The 25,257-nt window shown below is 42.7% G+C and overlaps 1 protein-coding gene across 1 annotated transcript in view; it reads left to right on the top strand.

The window, feature by feature from the left end:
- LOC127977473 (liprin-alpha-1-like) overlaps window positions 1-12,747 on the top strand; it is a 35,619-nt gene extending 22,872 nt beyond the window's left edge. Inside the window, 12 exon segments of the mRNA XM_052582343.1 lie at window positions 1,371-1,467; window positions 1,661-1,672; window positions 2,167-2,248; window positions 2,912-3,112; window positions 4,050-4,112; window positions 4,549-4,724; window positions 5,723-5,820; window positions 6,447-6,622; window positions 8,328-8,396; window positions 8,472-8,610; window positions 11,004-11,069; window positions 11,656-12,747. Of these exon segments, the coding sequence (XP_052438303.1) occupies window positions 1,371-1,467; window positions 1,661-1,672; window positions 2,167-2,248; window positions 2,912-3,112; window positions 4,050-4,112; window positions 4,549-4,724; window positions 5,723-5,820; window positions 6,447-6,622; window positions 8,328-8,396; window positions 8,472-8,610; window positions 11,004-11,059 (1,169 nt within the window). The 3' untranslated portion in view covers window positions 11,060-11,069; window positions 11,656-12,747.
- Window positions 12,748-25,257: the final 12,510 nt, after the last annotated feature.

The following is a 25,257-nucleotide window of genomic DNA, read 5'->3' as shown; positions in this document are numbered from 1 at the left end:
CTCACACGCTACACACGCTCATGCTCACACGCTACACACGCTCATGCTCACACGCTACACACACTCATGCTCACACGCTACACACACTCATGCTCACACGCTACACACGCTCACACGCTACACACACTCATGCTCACACGCTACACACGCTCATGCTCACACGCTACACACACTCATGCTCACACGCTACACACACACTCATGCTCACACGCTACACACACTCACACGCTACACACACTCACACGCTACACACACTCATGCTCACACGCTACACACGCTCATGCTCACACGCTACACACACTCATGCTCACACGCTACACACACTCATGCTCACACGCTACACACACTCACACGCTACACACACTCATGCTCACACACTCATGCTCACACGCTACACACACTCATGCTCACACGCTACACACACTCATGCTCACACACTACACACAGAAATACACTAATGATGTCTCAAAGACTAGTCTAATATGAGTTTGCACCATTAGAATTAGTTATTCTGCTTTATTTCTATTTTAATGAGAAATATTGAAATAATGAGAATCTGATGAGATAAGATGATAGAAAGCCAAAATGAAGAAAGGGTTAAAGATTTTAAAAAATTATTGTTTTTTTAGAAACTTTGACAATATAGACAAACAGAAAGGAGCAGTAACACTTCACAATAACCTTGTGTTAGTTAACGTTCATGCTTTAACTGGGATCAAAACATTTTAGTTGCAGTATTTATTAATCTTTAAATTAATAATCATAAATCTGTTCATTGTTAGTTAGCTGAGGTCTATTAAAGACACAGCTTTAATTTAAATAACATGTAAGTAAATATTGAAGCTTTAGAAGAATTTTTCATTCCTAGTTTGTGAACTTCTATAGTTAAGTGATGTTAACGAACAGAACTTAATGTGAAGGGTTGCCAAGTTCTGTTCAGAAAATGACACGTGTGGTATAAAAGTTTCAGGGTTGAACGTGAATAATCTTGGATATGAACTAATGCACAGGGCACAGCTGACAGCGGAATATAAATATTCATAATTCTGCTTGGATGAAAATAATAATTATATTAGACACGTGCTCCGTCATCAATTGCGTGCATGTAAATCCATTTAAATATTTTACATTTAAAAAAAAAAACCTGTTTAACAGCAGTGCATGTTTATTCAGGAAAATAATCCAGGCTTGTTTCAGTTTAATGATAAAATCATACACGAGGGGTTATAACAAATTACAGTTTGCCCACCGCTATCACCACACATTATATACAGTAGACCGGTGGAGTGTGTTCTGTGAGAGAACAAGCAGATGTGATGTTCCTCTGATCACTGTGTGTGTGTGTGTGTGTGTGTGTGTGTGTGGAGCAGCGCTGGCAGCTGCACCTGATGGAGGAAGTGCACAGGACGCCCTGACTCTGGGGAAACTGGGCGGCCCTGCAGAGAAGAACCGAAAGCTGCAGAAGAAGTGAGTAAAACAGGAGTTCGGTTCATCATCTGCTTCACTGTTCAGTCACAGCTCCACCTGTTTCAGTGTTGTTCTCCATGAATGTGTGTGTGTTTGGTGGGTGTGTCCCATCAGAAGATGATCTGTCATGATTGATGTCTGTCAGTGTCTCATCATGCTTGTGTTCCTCCTCTCTCCTCACACTCCCTCACAGCCCAAACTCAGGGTAAGTGACCGACCGCACACTGTCTGGATGATGCTCATCAACACCCTGCATGTCTCAGGCTTGCTCCACACACACACACACACACACACACACGTCTGCTCCTTCTGTGCTCTTTCTGTTCATTTTAAAGTTAAGTTATTCTGTCTAATGCACTTTGAGAGTTCAAAATTAAGAGCTCCAACCCATGTTAGTTTGTGAGAAAACTCAGCCCTGTTTTTATTTGTGGTCCACTGTCTCAGTCTGAATTACATTCACACTGGTGTTTTAGAAAGAAACAATAATAACAGTGTCAGCAGAAGGCGTAACACAATAGCACTGTAATATAAATGGAATTAATATTTCATTAGTTTATTGTTAGTTTATTCCCAGCTCCTGATGTTTGACACTGATTTGATGCTGGAAGTGTTTCCTCACTGCATGCTCTTCTCCGTGCTCTGTGTGTGTCGTTCCTACACGGCTGGAGTGTGAAGCGTGCTCATGATGCTGTGTTTCAGACACGAGCTGCTGGAGGAAGCGTGTCGCCGGGGTCTGCCCTTCGCTCAGTGGGACGGTCCCACGGTGGTGGTGTGGCTCGAGGTACAGATACGGACCACAGAACAGCTTCACCTGGGAACATTCACACGCAACAGCAGATCATTTCATTCATTCAGTGTTTATATATTCCCATGAAGGCAAACTAGGTGTTCATCAACTTTTAATAATAACAACATGCATTAAAATACGTACATTAATGCATCTATACATGTGTCATATCAAAGACGGAGGATGTAAGAGCATGCACAATCCTACAGGAAGTGGTGTTCAGGAAACCTGCAGACAGACTGCAATCGTGACACACAGATCATCAATAGAGGATCAGATCACAACCAATAATCATTTATATCAGAGCTGCACAATCAATCAAAGTTCTGATCGCAATAACAATTATGGATGCCATTATTTTAGTTTTACATAATACCATTCATATTTGTTACTTTTTTAATAATTTAAAGAAGAAACCAGTCTGATGTATTTTGACACTTGAGGCTTAATTTACAATAGAAAAGCACTAAACATTTTTCTTTTGAAGTGTTTTCAGCTTGTTTCTTTTCAATTACAAATACGGCATGCAGTTGCATCAAACAAGGATATAAACGTCATTCAGTGTCAATTGTGATAATTGTAATTAATACTTTGAAGGGAATAAAGGACAGTGATTTCGATGTGTGTTGTGGTGAAGTACTGTGTTGTGTTCTGCAGCTGTGGGTGGGGATGCCGGCGTGGTACGTAGCGGCGTGCCGTGCTAACGTGAAGAGCGGAGCCATCATGTCTGCTCTGTCCGACACCGAGATCCAGCGTGAGATCGGCATCAGCAACCCTCTTCACCGCCTCAAACTACGCCTCGCCATCCAGGAGATCATGTCCCTCACCAGCCCCTCGGTGCCACCCACCTCCAGAACGGTAGGAGACCCCCTTCACACAACCCTAAACACACCAGCGTCTGCGGGGGACACTGGGAGGATCTGTGAAACTCAAGCAGTGTCTTGTGTAGAGCGGAATCATGACATCACTCAGATCTACAGATCTAGTGATTTAGGGATTCAGAGCGCTTCAAAGGCTTCCTGCCGTTTTCTGTCACAACAAAAGTTTAATGAAATTTAAATTGACAGCAGTAAATATTAGTATTATAATTTTACACTAGTATGCAAATTAATTTTATTTAGTAGTAGTAGTAATAATAATTATTAAAAGCATAATTCTTACTATAATTTATAGCCATACTGATCAAATAAATTCGGCCTCATTTGCAGCCCTATAAACATCCACAAACCTGGAATTTTATCACGTTTTAACCCTAGAAAACCCAAATATAGAAAAAATCTGTGAAAAAAAAAAAGTTGAGGTCTCTTATACAGATATGTCTTTACATTTTTGACATTTGAGTCAGTTTCAGTGAGTTGTTGTAATATTGCAGCTCTTTAACTTCTGTTACTCCATTACAGTAGTCTGTTTCTATACACAATAATGATCAAATAAATCATATTTGTATGGGAAAAAAAAGTTATTATATAAATGTTCTGAATATATGTACAAAACCTGATGAAGTGAGTGAGAGCTTTAATAGCATTGCAAGACTGAAGAATATGATCATTAGTTGTGTAGATGTGATCTTAGAGAAAGAAAATGAAGAACTGATGCTGTAATATTACATCTACGGGCCTTACAGGGTTAAATCTAAATATTTGGGTCATTAGTGATTCATTAGTCTCTCTCTCTCTCTCTGTGCATGCCTCACTCATTAACCCCTGCTGGGATGTCTGTGGTCACTAATGTTCCTGCCGCTCACTAACACTCTTCTGCTCTCCTGATGTCTTCTGTCGCTCACGGATGTCTGTAGTGTTCTGGGAATGTCTGGCTCACACACGAGGAGATGGAGAGTCTGGCCACCACGCCGCTCACGGTCAGTCACGCTAATGCTAATGCTAATGTGTGTTCACTGTGTCACGTCATGTTAGATTCCTCTACTGAGTCTCCTCTCGCTCCACATGCTAACATGCTAACACCAGGAGGACGAGGAGGCCAGCTGGGCCCAGGTTTGAACCTCTGTCTCTCTCTCTCTTCTGATGAATCACATTACACTTCTGTCCTCAGAGAAGTGTTTGAGGCTGAGATGAGAGCTGGACGTGTCTGTTTTCATTCAGCGTTCATTCAGAGCCCTGTGTGTCTGATCACACTGAGAACAGAGCTCTCTCTCATCTGCTGTGCTTATGATCAGAGTCTCTTCTGCGTGATGTTGTGTGCTGTTATATCTTGAGGTGTTGTGTGTTTGTAGGAGAGTAGTGTTCTGACTGACTGAGTGTGTGTGTGTGTGTGTGTGTGTGTGTGTGGCCCCTCAGACTCTGGCCTACGGGGACATGAACCACGAGTGGATCGGTAACGCCTGGCTGCCCAGCCTCGGTCTGCCTCAGTACCGCAGCTACTTCATGGAGTCGCTGGTGGACGCTCGTATGCTGGATCATCTGACCAAAAAAGACCTGCGCGGTCAGCTGAAGATGGTGGACAGCTTCCACAGGTCAGTCTCCACTAAACCAAGATGCTGAGCACAGTCTGGCTTCCAGAAGTGTTCTCCCAGTCATAAATGAACCATCCGGCCTGTGTAACGTGAAGATGCTCGTCGGGATGTGCTCCTATTCACTGTTCAGAAAGCTATTGACGTGTACCACGCCACCCCTAAAGGAAATAAATGTGTATATTATATAATATATTATATAATATTAAGTGTGTAATATATTTGACTTTGGCCACATCCCTTACGAGGAGTGTTGAAATGAGCAGAAGAATCGTGATGTGGACATTAATCAGCATTGGTGAATGTCATGTTCTCTGATCAGCCTGGAGTCTAGTTTCATGGGTCGTCCCTGTGCCAGATGTTATTAGGCCAAACAAATAGAGAAATAAAAGAAAACTAGAACAGCGAAGTCTCTTAAATACAATTAAACAACAGGTTATACAAAATGGTGATTAAAAATAAATGAAGGATAATAATAAAAAGTAGTTTAGATAGATAAACCTCATTCATGTTGACGTTGTTGATTATGAAATAGTCGTTTGTTAAATGAAGCACGTTCTCTCGTTGAGTCTGGTGTGACTGTCTGAATGAGCTCTGCAGTGTCTCTCTCACACACACTCTCAAACACACTATCTCTCTCTTTCTCACACCCTCTCTCACACTCTCTCACTCTCTGTCACTCTCTCTCTCACACTCTCTCTCACACTCTCTCACTCTCTCTCTCACACTCTCTCTCACACTCTATCTCTCACACTCTCACTCTCTCTTTCTCACACACACTCACACCCTCTCTCACACTCTCTCTCATTCTGTCTCTCTCTCACATTCTCACACACTCTCTCTCTCACACTCTCTCACTCTCTCTCTCACACTCACTCTTTCACTCTCTGTCTCTCTCTCTCACACTCTCACTCTCTTTCACTCTGTCTCTCTCTCACACACTCTCACTCTATCTCTCGCTCTCTCTCACTCTCACACTCTCTCTGTCTCTCTCTCTGCAGGAACAGTTTTCAGTGTGGTGTGATGTGTTTGAGACGGCTGAACTACGACAGGAAAGAGCTGGAGCGCAGGCGTGATGAGTCCCAGGTGGAGGTCAAAGGTGAGTGTGCTGGTCTGTCTGTGTGTGTGAGCAATGGGTGTGTGTGTGTGAGTGTGTGTGTGTGTGTGAGAGTGTTAGGGCTGCACGATATTGGGAAAAATTTACATTGCGATATTTTATTTTTCTGCGATTATATATTGCGATATGAAATAAAAAAATATTCTTACAAACAAAAATGGGGCGAGCAAACTTGGATTTAAACATCGACACCATCGTGTCAATTGATTAATATGCGCGAGGGAGAGAGAGCAAGACAGCGCTCGTGTTGTTTGAAGACATTGAGCGTGCGGCCGGGGCTCGCTTTGGCACGCGCTCTTTGGCCCATTCAGTTAATGAATAACGGATCAACTGTCTATGACAGCCTACATCGCACATCCTGCGATGTGACTATCGTGGATTTGTACATCGCGATATCGATGCTTAAACAACACATCGTGCAGCCCTAGTGTGTGCGTGTGTGAGTGTGTGTGTGCGTGCCTGTGTGTGTGTGCGTGCATGCGTGTGCGTGCATGCGTGTGTGTGCGTGCGTGTGTGTGCGTGTGTGTGTGCGTGTGTGTGAGCAGTGCGTGTGTGAGTGTGTGTGCATGTGTGTGTGAGAGAGGGTGCTGACGCTGCTGCTGCTGCAGATGTGCTGGTGTGGACGAGCGAGCGTGTGGTCAGCTGGGTCCAGGCCATCGGTCTGAAGGAGTATGCTGGGAATCTTCTGGAGAGCGGGGTTCACGGAGCGCTCCTCGCTCTGGACGAGTCCTTCGACCACAACGCCTTGGCCCTGCTGCTGCAGATCCCTACACAGTGCACACAGGTGAGACTCCAGCGGTCATCAGATCTCAGACCAGAGACTCCTGGGACATGGGATTCAGAAGCGTTCATCTGGTTTGGAAACCACAGAATTAGCTAATCCAGGTTACATTTCAAAATAGCATTGGATTGCAGCAACCTGATCCAGAACCAGACTAGACTCCAGATTACCAAATCCACATCTTCATAGCTCTGAATAGGACTCCAGTCACACTGTAGAGCACTAGCTGTGTGAAGAACAACATGTAGAACAGTTAGCCGACTTGAAGAGACCAAAAACAGCACAATAAAAAACAGTACAAACATTTCCTTCCGTTTTCAGTTCATTTTAAACATTCAGACCCTCATCTGACGTATATTTGTAGCAATAGACAACAATACATTGTATGAGTCACAATTATACATTTCTCTTTTTATACTAGGGCCAGGACTCGATTAAAAAAATTAATCTAATTAATTAGAGGCTTTGTAATTAATTAATCGAAATTAATCGCATTTTAATCGCATATAAATATTTGACCTGAGAACAGTGAGAAGTAATTTATTTTCACATGGATTTATAGTATACCATTGAATGATGACTGAATACATAAGCTTAATCAACAAAATATTGTTTATTTTTGTTCACCCAAGTCTAGCAGACCAGTGCAATTTTTGCCATGAAGTGTAGCAATAGCATATTTTGAAACAATTTAGAAATAGTACATTTCAGAAATTCTGTAAGCTTATAGGTCTTGAAACCTTTTGTAAAGCGTTTTTTTTTTTTTTTAAGTAAAACACAATACTGTCAATTACATTCAGAACATTAGAAACACTGACTATTAGAAAACATCTCTCTGTTGCTTCAGAGGCCATAACATACTAAGTCCAACTCTCAATAACCTTGGCCAAAACAATAAAGAGTTCAACAAACGGTTGCACCAAAAAATAATACATAGTTCAACATAAAGTGTAAAGTCCACGCTAGCTGCTATATGTTTTGCGTTGAGGTGATACTTGAGGCTCAATGTGTGCTGCGGTGATCATAGACAGTAAAAGAAGGCGGTGATATGCGAACTCTAGTTGGTGCTTCAGTATAATCGGTCCGCCGAAACTCATCCAGTGAGAAACGTTCCGCGGTGCAAAAATAAGTTATTAAAAATGCGGGGGGGGTTTTTTTCTGTAATTATTCTTAGTTAACGCGTTATTTTTTGTGTAATTAATTAATCTCAATTAACGCGTTAAAGTCCCGGCCCTATTTTATACCAAAAATCATTAGGGTATTAAGTAAAGATATTTAGTTATAATGTCCTACCATAAATATTAGTAGTATGCAATGCTAAGAACTCCATTTAGACGACTTTAAAAGCAAATTTCTCAATATTTAGAATCTTTTTTTTCTCAGATTACATATTTTACTAAATCTCAGCCAAATATTGTCCTATATATTGTCAAATATTGCACCCTTCTGCTGGGATCAGGATGATCCTGATGTTTGGGATCAAATGGATCCCAGTCCTGAACAGCACATGCTGAAAGTTGCTGAAAGTTGTGATCATAACTTATATCATATAAGACATTTTCAATCTTTCAAAAACTTTAATAAAAATTACGATAGATTTATCAGCCAACGTATTGGTTATCAGCTTTCAGCCAGAATGTTGATATGGGTGCATCCCTATCTGTGTTGTGAGCGCTGTGGTCAGGTGTGTGTGTGTGTGTGTGTGCAGGCGAGGGCAGTGCTGGAGCACGAGTACAGCCGTCTGCTGACCGCAGGAACCGAGCGGAGACTCGAGGAGGTGAGTTCAGTCCACTGCTTCAGTCTGCAGTCGTATGTCATCCGAGCGCTTCACAGCACAGCCGTGTCTCCGCAGGACGACGACAAGAACTTCCGCCGCACACCGTCCTGGAGGAAGAAGTTCAGGCCCAAAGACGTGCGCTCCGCAGACACACTGCCAGCCAGCTTCAGAGTGAACACTGCAGACGCACTGACCAAGAGACCACAGCTGGACGGTGCGTGTGTGTGTGTGTCACTGGTGTGTGTGTGTGAAGCAATCAGACCAACAAGAGAACAACAACAGTATACAAGTGCCATGACAAGTCTCAGTCTAGTACAGAACACATAGCCAGGGTTGTTGTTTTTTTTATTGTTTTTTTTGTTGTTGTTTTTTTAAGAATATGAAAGACAAGAAATGAAAAGGTAAGTCCTAGTATTAGTTGGTCAAGTACTGGCAAAAAAGATGTGTCTTTCGATCCTTTTTTTTAAATGAGTAAAGACTTGTTTGAGCTGTTTGATTTGAGATCTGGAGGTCATTCCACCAGCTGGGCACAGTCCAGGAAAATGTCAGTGAGATTGATTTTGAACTTCTTTGGGATGGCACCACAAGGCGTCGTTCACTTGTAGATCGCAAACTTTTGGAGGGCACATAAGATTGAATTAGTGAGTTTAGGTAAGTTGGTGCCGTGCCAGTGGTCGTCTTGTAGTCAAGCATCAGTACCTTGAATTTGATGAGAGCGGCTACTGGTAGCCAGTGTAACCTGATGAGGAGAGGAGTAACATGAGCTTTTTTTGGCTCATTGAAGACAACCCTCGCTGCTGCATTCTGGATCATTTGCAGAGGCTTGAGTACATGCAGGAAGAGCCAAGACAGCATTACAATAGTCCAGTCTGGAGAGAACAAGAGCTTGGACAAGAAGTTGGGTTGCTTGCTCTGACAGGAAGGGTCTAATCTTCCTAATGTTGTATAAGGCAAACCTGCAGGACCGGGTCATTTTAGCAATGTGGTCTGTGAAGCTTAACTGATGATCCATCACAACTCCTAGGTTTCTGGCTGTCCTCGAAGGAGTAATGGTTGATGAACCCAGCTCTGTAGAGAGAAGTTGTGATGAAGCAATGGGTTAGCTGGAATCACCAGCAGTTGTGTCTTATTAAGGTTGAGCTGAAGGTGATGGTCATTCATCCAGCTAGAAATGTCACTCAGACAGGCTGAAATGCGAGCAGCTACCGTCGGGTCATCAGGCTGGAATGAGAAGTAGAGTTGGGTGTCATCAGCATAGCAGTGATAAGAAAAGCCATGCCTCTGAATGACAGATCCTAATGACATCATGTAGATGGAGAAGAGAAGTGGTCCCAATACTGAGCCTTGAGGAACCCCAGTAGCAAGGTGGTGTGACTTTGAAACTTCACGCCTCCAAGACACACTGAAGGATCTGTCAGAGAGGTAGGACTTAACCCACAGGAGAGCAGTTCCAGAGATTCCCATCTTTCTGAGGGTGGACAGGAGAATCTGGTGATTAACAGCGTCAGAAGCAGCAGACAGGTCCAGTAAGATGAGTACAGAGGATTTTGAAGCTGCGATTCTTCTGAGGTGATTGGGGATAGGATCAAGTGGACAAGTAGTAGGATGATTGGACAGGATAATTTTGGAGATGTCCATCTCTGAGAGTGGGAAGGAGGAGGATAAAGAGTGTGCATCGGTCATTGTGAAGTTGTCCTCAGTCTGCGGTCTGGAGGATTGGTCACTGATGGATCTTGTCTTATTTGTGACGAAAGCTGCAAAGTCGTCCGCTGTAAGATTCGATGGAGGAGGTGGATTAAGAAAAGAAGAGAAAGTTTTGAAGAGTGTCCGAGCCCAACAACAGCTGTTAATTTTGTTATGGTAGTAGGATGTTTTAGCAGTGAAGACATTTTCAGAGAAGGAAGAGAGGAGAGACTGATACACACTGAGGTCGGTAGAGTTTCTTGATTTCTGCCATTTTCTCTCTGCAGCCCTGAGTTTAGAGCGATGTTCACGGAGAACTTTGGACAGCCAGGGGGCAGATGGGGCAGTGCGTGCTGGTCTAGACAACAGTGGGCAAAAGTTGTCCAAGCAAGAGGTTAAAGTGGAGCAAAGAGTGTCCGTAGCACTATTTGTGTCCAGAGCTGAGAACTGAGAGAGTGAAGGAAGTGAGGATGAAACCAAAGAGAATAGGCGAGATGGAGAGAGTGAGCGTAGGTTCCATCGTGTCCTGTGTTGGAGTGTGTGACGCTTCAGGAGTCAGTGCTAGGTTAGCAGTAATGAGGAAGTGGTCTGAGGTGTGCAGTGGAGCAACTGAAGAGTGGCCCACAGAGCAACAGTGCGTGTAGATGAGGTACAGTTGATTGCCTGATTTGTGAGTCGCTGTAGTAGACACTAGCTTGAGATCAAATGAGGTGAGCAGAGATTTGAAATCACCAAGCAGTACCAGTGTGTGTGTGTGTGTGTGTGTGTGTGTCACTGACGTGTGTGTCTGTGCTGCAGGAGGTGTGTGTGTGTGTCTGGCTGCAGGTGTGTGTGTGTGTGTGTGTGTGTCACTGACATGTGTTTCTGTACTGCAGGAGGTGTGTGTGTGTGTGTGTGTCACTGACGTGTGTGTCTGTGCTGCAGGAGGTGTGTGTGTTCAGCGTCTGGACTCTGCTGCGGTCAGAACGTACTCCTGCTGATCAGAGTCAGGTGAGTCTTTCACACGAGCCTCTTCAAGATGCCTCAGTGTCAGCCAAATAAAAATGTGTGTACATCACTGAACAGATGATACAAATGTCATATTACTGGACCAGTTTTACATTTATATTGTGTTGTTTCTGGAATTGAGAGATGATCAGAGATGGTTCAGAAGCTCTTAGAGGAAGATGCAGCAGATAAAGCTTCTGTAGTCTCACATCTGACTCCTAAAGTGTGAAGTCAGCATGGACCGTATCCTCCGTCAGCACACAAGGCCTGTAGTGTTTGCTCTGAATCATAACTCTGCGCTGTTAGAGTCCGTCTCCAGTTCTCCTCGCTTCTGCTGAACTGAGATATTCTAGATATTCTTTATTCAAGAATAAAGTTACACTAATAACGTTTTTATATTTTTGTGTTTGATTATTCTGAAGACAAAGCTTGGATTAAGATAATTTTAGTATTGAGTAACACATTACTCCAGCCGTCTGTCACGTGACACTTCAGTCTTTCACTTCACCAGTCTGGAGAAAACAGTTGATCTTTCAGGACCTGCACTACAGCTGTAGTTCTGAGCTTCTCATTCTGTGTGTGTTCTCAGGTGCAGCGGAGGATGAGGAGCGCTTGGGTTTCATCACAACCCTGTCACACGTCAGATTCGATGCCTCTATTTATGTAAAAGGAGCGGCATTCACGTATCGACTGTTGCTGGATTCGGTCACCTTTTAATTCTGGAGTCTTGATCCAGTTCAACTCTTTTAGCTCTAATTTATGTATCACAAGTCCAGAGTTTGTACATTTCCATCTGTAGGTGTAATCTCATTCTTATCATTCTCTGAGTATTTTATCCTCTCAGATACTTATTCCTTTTGTTTGAATTCATCCAGCTAAAAGTATTTTGTGATTTATCTTAACTTTGCTCTTCTCTTCATCAGTTTTTTCCTGTTGATTGTGAGAAAGTGGTCTGAATCAATGGTGTTGTGTGAATATCAGGGTTGATACGTGTTTTATATCCTCTGACACCAAATCAATCCCTTGGATAAGCCATAATTTATAATAATTATGAGGGCTATTTTGAATACATCTTTCTACAGATGTGATGTTGATGCCAGGTTTTTCTAGCATCTGTTTGACTTAAAGTCACTGTTTATCCATTCCCTGGTGCTGCGTTAGATGTGTGTGTGTGTTAGTGAGAGAGAGAGAGAGAGACTGACTGTATGTGTGTGTGTGTGTGTGTGTGTGTTTCACTCAGATGGACCAATCCGTGACCTGTCCGCACGATCCGTGTGTGTGTGTGTGTGTGTGTATCGTATCACTGTAATGAAGCCTTCTATTTCTAGCCCAGTCCTGTTGTTTTCCGAGACCTTTTTGATACGGTGTGTTATCAGCCTTTATGTAGGAACTGAGTTGTTATTTTCGGATGCTATCAGAAGCGCAGGCTGGAATCATCCCAGTCTCTCTTTTCTGTTTTTGTAATTTTACATTCTTTAGTGACTTATGTACAATTTAAATCATGTTACTATCTTTTTATTGTCTTTTATTTAAATAAATATTCTGGTCCTCTAATAGAAATAATGTACAGTCTAAGTACTTGTGAACTATTTTTATCACAGTATTATTTATTGCTTTCATTTCAATAAAATACTGAAACTTATTTTCCACTGCCAATAAAAATAAGTCTTTATGAACATGATTTTCCTGTAGCTTTTGTTATTTGCTATTCAGATTCAGTTTAGAAATCTCTAATTCAAGTTACTTATAAAATCAGCGTATTATTTTAATTGCATGATTGGTGTCATTACCATTTTAAACAATGTAACCAGAATCAGCCTGCATCACAAACACTTTTTTATTAATATGAAGTATTTAGCGTGAGTGAGGCTGATGCCTGCAGCTGGTTTTTGATGATTGCTGGTGAACTGAAGTGATTAGAGGATCATGTGTTCCAGCAGTGACCGGTCACATTCACTCGGTGGAGCTGAAGATCTCTGTCCATGACTCTGTGTCTGTATTCACTTCCTGCAGTAGATGAAGCTACAGAACAGACACTTTCTGCATTAATGGCTGTAGTTTAGTGACCAGTGTTGCAGGTAGTTAGAACATTTTTTTCTTCTTTTCTCCAAGTAACTAGTAAAATTGTATTTTTAAATTTGCATAAAAATTTTTCATGTAAATAACTCCAGTAACTTTGTTTCCATGTGTTGAGTGACAGCTCTGTTGTTGCCATGGAGACAGAGATCAGGAGTAACATCAGAGTGTTGTGTGTGAACATGATCTTACTGTAGTTCTGGACTACATTTGTGGTTACTCATCTCACTGCACAAAAACACACTCAGTGTTCCTCAAAAACAATAAAAACAGTCAAATGCAAACTCGGAATATGATGCAAACCTGCAAGAATTAATGTAAATAAACAAACAACTAACAGGAACCCGGAAACAAGAACACATTACTCGTATTTTGGCCTCGCTCCACTGGCTACCTGTATATTTTAGAATACATTTTAAGATTTTAATGTTTTTTTGGGTTAGCACCTCCGTACATCTCAGAGCTCCTGCATATTTACACAGTGCAACATTACTTTCTATAACAAGTAGTTAAATAATGCAATTTTAAAAGTAGTCTAACTTGAGTTATTTTCATATCAACCCTTCATCCCAACACAATTCACCATGTTGTTGTTGATGGTGTTTTTTTACGTATACATAAAATGACAAAAATAAAATATTAATCTACATTTTGCATACAATATTTTTTTTCTTTAAAAACCTGCAGTGTGTGTAATCAGTGCCAGTTGGTTCAGTCTTTGAGTTCAGTACTTAATGACTGTTTCACAAATATCCATCACGAAATGTTAGAGTTAGAATCGCTTCGCTGAGGTCAAGTTCAGAACTCAATTATTCCATTTCTCAGTTCAGAGCTTCACACTTACAGTAATATCTACAGTAGGAGAAAGGTGTTTTTTTTTTTATTTTATTTTTTTTTTATATAAATTATTATTGCATTCGCGTGTAAATTGGTAGTAGAATGTTTTTTATGCATCAGTCTGATAGCAGATGAGAAGTGGAGTGTTCTCTTTCATCATCCACCTATCCACCTATGGGAAGGGCATCTGTACCTGACCTCTGCAGAAGCATCCAATTGCACCAAATCTGGCTAGACAGACAGAAGCGCGCAGCCAATGCCAGGTAAGGCCCCGCCCCCTTACCTAGGAGTATAATAATGGCTGCAGTGCTGCTATTCTCCAGTTGACATTCGCTTCTCGCGATTTCTGCATTGACACAGTTCGGTTGGATTACGCTGCTCACCTTTGTGTCTTCAGGAGGACATATCGATTGATCAGCCTCCGCCAGACATGACTGTCGTCTTCTCAGCCTTCTGATGTGTTCTGCATTCAGAACCGCCCGCACTCTCGTCATTTTCACCTGCTCCCACGACTGTCGCTTTCCAAACCTACCACTTCTCCGGGGAATATCCTATCATGGGCCTGCCCAGCCACGTGTGGATCACTCATCGCTGCTAAGGACCTTCACCCATTCTGCGTGGTTTGCTTGGGCCTTAAACACGCTCAAGAAGCCTTGGAGAACCCTGAAAATTGCAGTCATTGCCTTATGCTGCCCAAAAAGCTTTTATGACGCCGTCTTAAAGTTGCAGCGACTCAGTGCGCCGAGCTCTGCTTTTTTCACTCAGATGGGGTCACGGTGACGACGACGCACTACCGGGGGACTCCCGGGGCTCCTCCTCACTTGTTTGGGCTGACCATCCCAATCCCGCATTCCCCGAAGAGGACACATCTTCGCGGGCAACCTCATGCTCGCCGACGAACCGGCCGGTTCCGGCGATGAGGATGATGTGGCCCTTCTCGGGGTCTCAGAGGACGAGGAGGCCATCCCGTCCTCTGGCGTTCCCCAGGCTAGTGGCCATGCAGCCCTGCCTCAGTCCATCCTCCTGGAAGTGTGTGAGCGAGCGGCCGCTCGCCTCAACATTGAGTGGCCGTCTCCACAGAGCGCCACTGACCAGGAGAGGGATATTTACGACGGAAAAGTGTTGAAAAGTGTTCCTCCTCCCGGTCCGAGGAAACAACTCTTCCCCGTCCTTCCAGCGTGCGGTAAGCACATGAGGCACAATTAGAGTGACCTGCTCGACTTCAAACACAGCCTTACGGGCCTTGAATTAAAGGATATGGCAGCTCATGGTATGGGTGACCCCCCATCCCCCCACCCCCCGCGCTATCGAGCCTTCCATCGGCAGGCACCTTAACCCCGCTCAGGGCGGGCTGCTCGCTCCCCCTAAGCCGGTCTGGCCCAACAAGATGGACCGTTTTCTGCCTCAGTTCACCAGGCCGCATTCAAGTCCTCGGCTTTGGCTGCCAGGGCCCTGAACGTCTAGTGTCTCCTCTCCGCTTACCAGGTGGAGATTTTGAACGAATTAGGGCAACAGCTTGAAAAGGGAACTCCTTCTCTACCCTTGTGGAAGGAGATCCTCACGGTGAACGATCTCGTCCTCCGTAACGCTCAGCAGGCCGTCCAAGCCTGTGGGTGCTCTATGGTGCTCTCTGTGGTGGGAGAGTGCGCGCTCTGGCTTAACCTGTCAGGCCTTCCTGACAGTGAGAAACGGCGCATTGCAGGTGGGTTGCCGGCCCCGCCGCCGCATTGATGCAACAACGGTGTGACGACAAAAAGGAGGAGGATGAGGCCTTCAAGTTATGCCTTCCTAGGAAGGCGGCCCCACGCCAGGCACCCCTTGCGCGTTTGCTTAACACTCCTGCCATGTGACGACACTTTCACCAGGGCAAGGAAAGGCCCCGCAACAAACCCCCTCCACGGCAGAATAACCCACCGCCTGCTAAGCACTGGGGAAAATCGACTTCCGCCGCGGCTGCAGTGTCACCACACCGCAAACACTCTGTTCCCCTCCCCTCACCCAACCAATAAACCAGCTGGGCTTACACAGCTCCGCTGTGGCTCGGGTGGGAACACTCGCGAGTCACGGATAGGCTTGGCAACTGTTTCGGCTTCCGAGTGGGTGATGCGTACTATAATGCAGGGATACAGACTGCAGTTTGCAATGAAACCCCTGCATTTCAACAGCGTTCTCTCTTCGCACATGGAAGAGAACACCTCACACATTCTGAAAGAGGAAATATCCTCCCTCCTAAACAAGGGAGCGATTCAGGTGGTGCCCCCCAGTCTGATGAATCAGGGATTTTACTCTCGTTATTTCCTGGTCCCAAAAAAGGACGGCGCTCTCCACCCAATTCTGGATCTTCTTGTGTTGAACAAACAATTGAGGAAATACTTTTTCAGAATGCTGACTCATGGCTCGCTCGCCCGTGCCATAAAACAGAACAACTGGTTTACATCGATGGACCTGAAAGATGCTTTCTTCCATATAAGCATTTATCCGCCACCCAGGAAGTTTCTTCGTTTCGCCTACCAAGGCACATGTTACGAATTCACAGTTCTGCCGTTTGGGCTCAGTCTAAGCCCTCGGTGTTTCTGTGTGTGTGCGGAGGCGGGTTTAGCACCCAAAGTGTTGCAGGACACCTGCCGTGTGCTCACGCACATCACATCACACCACTCTCGGGTTCAGAATCAATGTTAGCAAGAGCAATTTTACACCCAGTCAGAATGTAATTTTCCAAGGGCGCATTCTCTCTCTAATTAACTGTCTGTTGCAGTTCAGAGAGGGGTGAAAGTACAATATTGCACTTGCCTCAGGCTGCAGGGTCTTATGGCTTCATCTATCCAGGTTGTACCGCTGGGACTCCTGAGAATGAGAGCGTTCATGAAATGGGTTTTGTTACTACATTTCAGCCCGACGCGCAATCTTTGCCGCTCTGTAATAGTGACGCGCGCCTGCTCGGCAGCCTTACGCCACTGGAAGAGTGCAGACTTTTATGAACAGGGAACCCCTCTGGGGAGGGTTATGATGTGAAAAGTTGTGACAACAGATGCGTCCTTAACAGGCTTAACAGGCGCCACCCAGGAGGGCAGAACGGTGAATGGTTTGTGGTCGAGCAGACTACATTCAGCGCACAGAAATTATTTAGAGCTTATGGCTGTATGGAAATCTCTGAATCAGTTTCTGCAGGGACATCATGTGCTCATACGCTGCGACAATACAACGGCAGTGGCTTATTTCAACCTTCAGGGCGGCATGCTCGTCGAAACTTCACGCTCTAGCTTACAAACTTTTAGTGTGGAGCAGACGGGTTTTCCTGTCGTTACGCGCGACTCATGTTCCGGGCCTTCTAAACGGAGGTGCGGATCTTCTATCAAGGGGAAACCCAATCTACGAAGATTGGCGCCTTCACCCGCAGATAGTGGATATGTTATGGATGAGATTCGGACAGTCAACCGTAGATCTATTCGCCTCGCGCGAAAACTACCATTGTCCTATGTTCTTCTCGCTAAAGGATGCGGACGCGCCCCTCTGGGTAGATGCACCGGCCCACCCGTGGCCCAGAGTGCTGCTGTATGCCTTTCCTCCCCTGTGCCTGATAATTCCTACACTGGCCAGGATGAGAGAACAGGGCCTGTCTCTCATTCTGATAGCACCCAGGTGGCCCGAAGCACCATGGCTGGCAGAGACAATCCCTCTGTTATATGCCAAGCCGTGGCGCCTCCCTCCCCTGCATGAACCCATTGTCCCAAGCGAACAGGGAGATTTATCACCCGGACAGGGTGGCTCTTTGGGCTTGGCCTGTGAGAGGACGTACTGTACCTAAGCGCACTGGGGTTTTCGCCGCATGTGATTGCTACTATACAGAATGCCAGGGCTGTTTCTACGCAATTCTTGAATTGCATTAAGTGGCAAGTGTTCGAAGTGTGGTGTGATGGGCGTGGTCGCACATCTTATCAGTGCTCAGTTCCTGATATTTTGTGTTTCCTCCAAGACCTCTTGGAAAAAGGCAGGTCTTTACCACAATTAAGGTCTACTTAGCTGCGATTTCGGCCTGTCGTGGGCTTTGAGGGCTCAACAATCGGGCAGCATACTCTAATCCGCAGATTTATGAAGGGTGCCCGTCGCCGCTTGCCAGTCATCAGGATAACGGTTCCTGAGTGGGACCTCTCCATGGTGTTTGAGGCTCTGTCTCAATATCCTTTTGAACCTCTTGGAAGCATTTCCCTAAAGCTGCTGTCCTTCAAGACAGCTTTGCTCTAGGTCTTGGCATCAGCCAAACGTGTCATTGAGCTACATGCACTTCCGGTTCATCCCTAGTGCACTAAATTCTCTCTTAGTGGAGATATGGTTTCCCTTAAGCCTAATCCGGCCTTCATTCCGAATGCTTCACTGCGTTCACTTCGGAGGTGTTGGAGCTGTCCGCTTTTCACCCTCCACCTTTTTCCTCACCGGAGGATGAAAGGCTAAATGCTCTGTGTCCTGTCCGTGCTTTACAGACATATATGAACAGGACCAGTGCTTTCCGGAAGAGCGACCAGCTCTTTATTTTATGGGCACCCCCTCATGGAGGGAATGCTATTTCTATCATGCTATTTCTCTCACATTGGCTTGTGAATGCTATAGCTTTGACTTATGAATCAAAGGGAATGCAGCCACCAGGGGACATCAGAGCTCATTCCAGGAGTGGCATTGCCACCTCTTGGGCTTTGTTTAGGGGAGTGTCTCTAAAGGACATCTGCTCCACTGCCAGTTGGCCTTCTCCTCATACCTTTGTGCGTTATTACCGGCTGGATGTCACCAGTATCTCGGTAGCACATTCAGTTTTAGGGGTGGGGTCTTCTTAGCCCTTCCCTGCAACCCCGTTGGAAGTGATGAAGGAGGAGCAAATGGGCCAGCTGGCCATGCATATCCCTGTCACTAAGCATGTTTTTACATTCCTTTTCTGGGTGTATTTATATGCACATTGGTTATCATGTGTGTGATGCTAACATTTTTCATGTGCTGCATATGCACAGCAGTCATGATTGTGCATCAGTATTGCAGGTTCGCCTCTCTGGGGCGACCGTCCTTCTCTGGCTTTCAGAACCTCACTGTGAGTGTATTGGGCAATCGGGGAGCTGTCCATGTCTCTCCCATAGGTGGATCTCGAACACGAGAAGATGACAGAGAAAAATAGGATACTGTCGTAACCCCGTTCTCTGAAACATCGAGTGGAGAGATCCACCAGCTTTGCCCCACTTGCCACACGAGAAGCGAATATACTTACTGGAGAATAGCAGCATTGCAGCCATTATTATACCCCTCGGTAAGGGGGCGGGGCCTTACCTGGCATTGGCTGCGCGCTTCTGTCTGTCTAGCCAGACTTGGTGCAATTGGAGGTCAGGTACGGATGCCCTTCCCATAGGTGGATCTCTCCACTCGATGATAACTGGGGTTACGACAGTAACCTATTGTTTGTGTGTCTCAGTTTGTTTGTGTGGTCAGAGAACTTACCCCAACTGAGCCTGGTTTCTCCCAAGGTTTCTTCTCAATTCTGTCACCGATGGAGTTTTGGTTCCTCTGACTTGCTTAGTTGGGGTCACTTCTTTTACAGCGATATCACTGACTTGATTACACAGACACTAATTAAACTGAACTGAGCTGGATGATGACATCACTGAATTCAATGATGAACTGACTTTAACTGAAAACTAAGCGTTTACTATTGTCCTTCTGCATTATTGACAAACTATTTAATACTGTAAAGCTGCTTGATACAATTTGCAATCTACTTTCTAAGAGACATTGAACTGAAACAGAACCTTCTTTATCATCACTGAAATATCGCTGCTGTCCTTCTGTGTGGATTGCAGGTCTAATCCTGTATTGATTTCTGCTCTCCTGAAGGGGGCAGCAGCATCTGACCGGCTGACCTTTGCATTTATTGTTTGACAGATGTGATGGTGACAGATGAGTCAGAATGACCCATCAGAAGCCCCAACCACCGTTTCACTGCAGATGTCAAATGATGTGTAAAACAGGAGCTGAATGAGTTTACTTGCATTAGTTACTTTTTTTTGGAAAGTAACATTACTTTTGCATTACTTTTTCTCATCAAACAAAGGAACTGGTGTTACTTATTTAAAAAAAAAAAGGAAGATATTTTCTTGTAAATGAAAAAGTAGGTTTTTGTGCAATTCTGTATTAGTTTTTAAGTTGAAAGCTATGACTGGATCTTTCCTGGTACTGATGTGAGCAGCAGATCAATAAGATTTTCTTTTTTTTTTCTTTTTCTGCTTTTTTTTTTTTCTTTCTTTTTTTTTGTGGAGCAGCTCTTACTGGGGGACTTTGCAGACTAAAATAAGTAAATGTATAATGAAATTATAATTATGTCATGGAATGTTGCAAAGTGGATGATCTTTTTTTAAGATCACAATTTGTTCCAATGTTTTAGCCTTGATGATCCAAACACAAATAGTTGATGATCCTTAAAGTCTGCAGACGAAACAGAGAGGCAGCTGGACACTAGATGGCAGAAGAGCCCGAGTCTGTGTTCCAGAGATACTCTACAGTCCATAATATCATCTGTTTGGTAACCATGAAGATTTCTCAAGGCAGAATAGATTCAGATACTGTTTAAGTTTCTTTCCACTTCATGACAGATTAATAAAGGCAAGGCAAGGCAAGTTTATTTTTATAGCACATTTCGTACACAATGGTAATTAAATTCATTCATTCATTCATTTATTCATTGCCAGATAGGTTACCAGCCTAACTGACAAAGTTCACTTGCGTTACTATGAGGTGATCAGAAGTTTGGTAGCACTTTATGTGAAGCCTATTTATAACATATTTTTATGGGTAGGTGGCTTATACTATATAAGAAGAATATGCCATAAACTAAAATGTTGTAAACTTCTTTAAGCTATTGTAATATATTGTCAGCGTCATCAGTCACATTTACACATTTATAATTCATCCGTTCAATCCTCTTTGTGATGGGTCACTTTCATTCTTAGTCAACAGATCCACACTGAAGAACAAGATGCCTGATTCTGTCATTTTGTTCATGAATGATATAAAGCCCATTAGTTCAGCAAAGGACTGGAATCTTTCAGTGAATCATTTATACTTAATACATATAATCAGTCATAAAGGCAGGACAAGTTACACAGAATTGACTAGGAATCGAAGAGTGCATGACAACATGACTCCTCTGCCATTGAACGGTTTACGTACAGAAAGATATTGCCAGGATAACAGTAGTAATGATGATTATACATAATTTGCTTATGTAAGTGTATATTTAAGCACCAATCAATGTTTTAACCACAAATGACAATCTATTTTTGTGAATTTTTTTTTTTTTTTGTCTATTTTTGTTAGGTTGTGAATCCAAACAAATCTTTCTGGAGAACAGATTCAAAAGACATGAATCAAAATCCAGCATTCCACTGAAGCAAGTCAAGTTGTTACGTCCCCAAAATGGCTAAGGGCATGAGGGAACACAACATAAAACAATATAGATAATTCCTGGATTAGTTAACCCTGTTAACGTGTTTAAGGTGCTGGTGCAAAAGGACACAAGGACAAAAAAATAGGGTTTAAATCATGAAAATACATATATTAAATTAAATCTATATATCTATACATATATTTATTTATAGCACCAACGTGCACAAAAGAGAGATACAAATACCGTGCCCAGGGAGTAGGAACCTGAGAGGGGCTAAATTAAAGAAATAAACAAAACAAAACCAACTACAAAACAACAACAAAACACCATATCCTCGGAGCACGTAACATCCCCACCCTAAAAAAAACAAACATACAACATTATGTTTGTCACAATTTCCACAAGGAGGGGGAAGAGAGAGGGAAAAAAAATACTAACCATTTACAATATTAAAAATTGATCTACTCATTAAACCTTGGAAAGCACATTGGCTACTACGTTCTCAGATGCTCTCTTATAACGAATTTCGATGTTGTAATTTTGGACAATCAAAGCCCACCTCATTAACCTCTGGTTCTGGTTATACATTTGGCAAAAAAAGGTTAGGGGATTACGGTCAGTATAAACGATTACTGGACATGCCGTAGATCCAACGTAAACTTCAAATTTCTGGAGTGCCAATAACAAGACTAACGCCTCCTTTTCAATAGTTGAGAAGTCGATTTGGTGCTTATTTCATTTCTTGGAAAAGTAACAAATCTGATGGTCAACTCCATCTGCATTATATCGGAGAAGCACTGCACCCGTACCATATGCACTCGCGTCAACTTCAAACTGCTGTAAAGTTGGGCATTATAACATGGGTAGTCTATGGGATTGACTCCCTTTTGCAGCTAGCCTCAAGCGGCCAGTCGATGAATTACAGTTTTAGTCACTTCCTTGTTGGTTTCACGAGAGAGAGCGGGAGGTTGCTGCTTGCATACAGTAGCTGTACTGCTGTATATGCTATTCATATGAGCCAAACAATAAAAGCAGAAAATCACTCACTCCTCCGGACTGAATAATATCTATAGCTTTAATAAGAAGACATTTCTTACTTAGGGCAGGGTCTCTGATAATACAGCAGTGTCCATCAACGTCGTGGGCAGGGCTTGTAAAACATTCTATGGGCTTGTCACATTTTATGGATTCTGTGATTGGTTTGCTCTGAGATACTGCTTATAATTTATGGGGATTAAAAAAACAAGGATTTTTATCATTATAAGGTGGTTGTGTTCACACACAGCCAACACACATTTATGTTCAAACAACATGTAAAAGTGAATTTTGTGTAATAGGTGCCCTTCAAGTAAGTCTGTATAGAGTTCTGGATCTAGTATGAAGAAGAGAAGACAGAAGGGATGTTTGGCTCTGTGAAATGATTCCAGCGTGTCTCTCAGGTGAACCGATGAAGTTCTGCTGCTCTATATGAGACTCGCTGAAGATGACTTGAGGAGGCTTTGGAGAGTGATGGGTCAGTCTGAAACACAAAGGAAAAGATGGAATCAAAAAGCTCAGAGGATTCATGATAAAAATAACAGAAAGAGCAGAACCTAGCAGAAGCATGTGGTAAAACAGCAATAAATCACACTAGATTTTAGATTATGATATAGTAGATAAAATAACAAAACTCAACAGATGAGTCCAAACAAAGACTCAAACTCAAGCTGGGCCTAAAGTAACAGGTATTTAGGTTATTTGTCCCTTAAGAATTGTATATTATAATACATAATGTATGCAAGAGATAAACACATACTGAAAAATACACACTGAAGAACCTTTCATATATATTTACAAATACTTGTGTATATTTATCAATCATTTATGAATTATTTACTGAATGGTTTGAGGATCCATGTATTTTGTGTGGTTCAAGGAAATTATTAAGGGTTTTTATTTTATTTTTATTTTATTTTTTATGCTGTCATACTTTGGTGCCACTATCTATAATCAAGTCAAGTCAGTCTGTTTTGTTGTTAATTCTTCCACATTTACAGCACAAACATACAAAGAATTGAAATTGCATTACTCTCAGACCCTTGGTGCATACAGATAACATTAACAGTAAAGCCTAAAAATACAGAAAGATACAGATTAAATATAAAATATAACTATTCAAATAAGGTCATGTAGAAAAAGAAGTTTAATAAAGCTTCACAAGTCACATGACAGATAGAATGCAAACCAGTGAAGTGAACAAACCGTGCAGATAAAATGGTTTTTAGTGTAAAAGAGCCTATTCAGTCTGATTAAAGTTCAGAGAGCCTTTCTTTATTTAAACTGACTGAAGAGGCAGATTGAGGTAGTGGGCAGACCAGTGAGGCACAAAGTGTCTGGTGCAGGTCACAGTTTGTTAGTGTAATAACAACAACAGTGTTTATTCCCTTACAAGTTCACATGACAGCACAGCAGAATAACACAACACAAAAACAAGTTTTCTCCCCCTTTTCCTTTAAATAAAAATAAAAAAGCCATATCCCAGTAGAAATGGAAGTCAGTTAAGAAAACATTAACATCATATGCACAAGAAATGAACAATATGTGAGTTAACATGATATTAGTGTGAAAAAAAGTATTATGTCTAATTTGACAGGGCATGATAAAAATACTTTAAATCTAAAACTGTAAAAATGTAGACTTACACCTCAAATGTGTCCCTGCAGCACAGAAGCAGTTATCAGTATCACAGGGATATCTGTAGAAATACACAACAATACACTGTCTGGGTCACAATTATACATTTCTCTTTTATGACAAAAATCATTAGGATATTAAGAAAATATAATGTTCCATGAAGATATTTAGTTGATGTTCTACCGTAAATTTATCAAAACTTAATGTTTGATTAGTAATATGCATTGTTAAGAACTTCATTTGAACAACTTTAAAGATGATTTTCTCAATATTTAGATGTTTTTCACCTTCAGATTGCAGTTTTTCAAATAGTTGTATCTCGGCCAAATATTGTCCTCCTCACAAACCACACATCACTGGAGAGATCATTTATTCAGCTTCAGATCATGTATACATCTCAGTTTTGAAAAATTTACACTTTTGTGGTCCATGGTCACATACATGCATTTTTATAGAACAAAGTCCTTTTACAAAATAAACTGAACATTTCTGCTTTCTATTTCTTACAGTATATATAGTGATAACATTTCTGCCAAATGCTGTTGACTGAGCTTAATTTGTCCTGAACCTGGAGTATAAATTATATAAAAATAAAAAAGTCCTTGGTTTATGTTCTGCTATAAGTGTAAGGTCATGTTAAAGAGATCTCTCTGTTTTGGATGACATGTGAGTTACTGTAGTATCGTCTTCAAATAACCATTTAACCTCTTCTCAGACACATGAGATCAAGGCTAAATGTTTACTGTTGCCCTCAGCAACCATCTGAAACATATTTATTGATACATGTTTTGCCACAATTTTGAGTTGCTTGGTTACGGCGTATCGGTTGAGCCCAAAGTAGATAAAGAACAGCTGAGATCGATACTTTGTATTGTTGGTTACTTTTATTTTTGTATAAGAACAAATAATCCCAGTAATACCAGTTAAGAGTTCATTAGCGCTGATGAAGCGTGAGGCGCTCACACACATGTTCTCCGGCCATGCAGTTCAAGGGCATGTCTGATGTGTGGCGTGTGTGTCCTTGATAATCATATCTCTCCGTGTCCCTCCAAACTCCTTCCTGTCTCTCTGTGGCTTGCTGAGCGAGACGACGTCTGGCAGCAGAGGCAGTGGAACAAGGGCTGAGGGATCCAATGGAAAGCACAGATGTCAAAGACTCTGTTACAACCTTGAGATTGAACTTAATGA

Source organism: Carassius gibelio, chromosome B18 (genome assembly GCF_023724105.1).
Source record: "Carassius gibelio isolate Cgi1373 ecotype wild population from Czech Republic chromosome B18, carGib1.2-hapl.c, whole genome shotgun sequence".
In the NCBI taxonomy this organism is placed as follows: domain Eukaryota; kingdom Metazoa; phylum Chordata; class Actinopteri; order Cypriniformes; family Cyprinidae; genus Carassius; species Carassius gibelio.
This window is presented reverse-complemented; position numbering and strand designations above follow the sequence as displayed.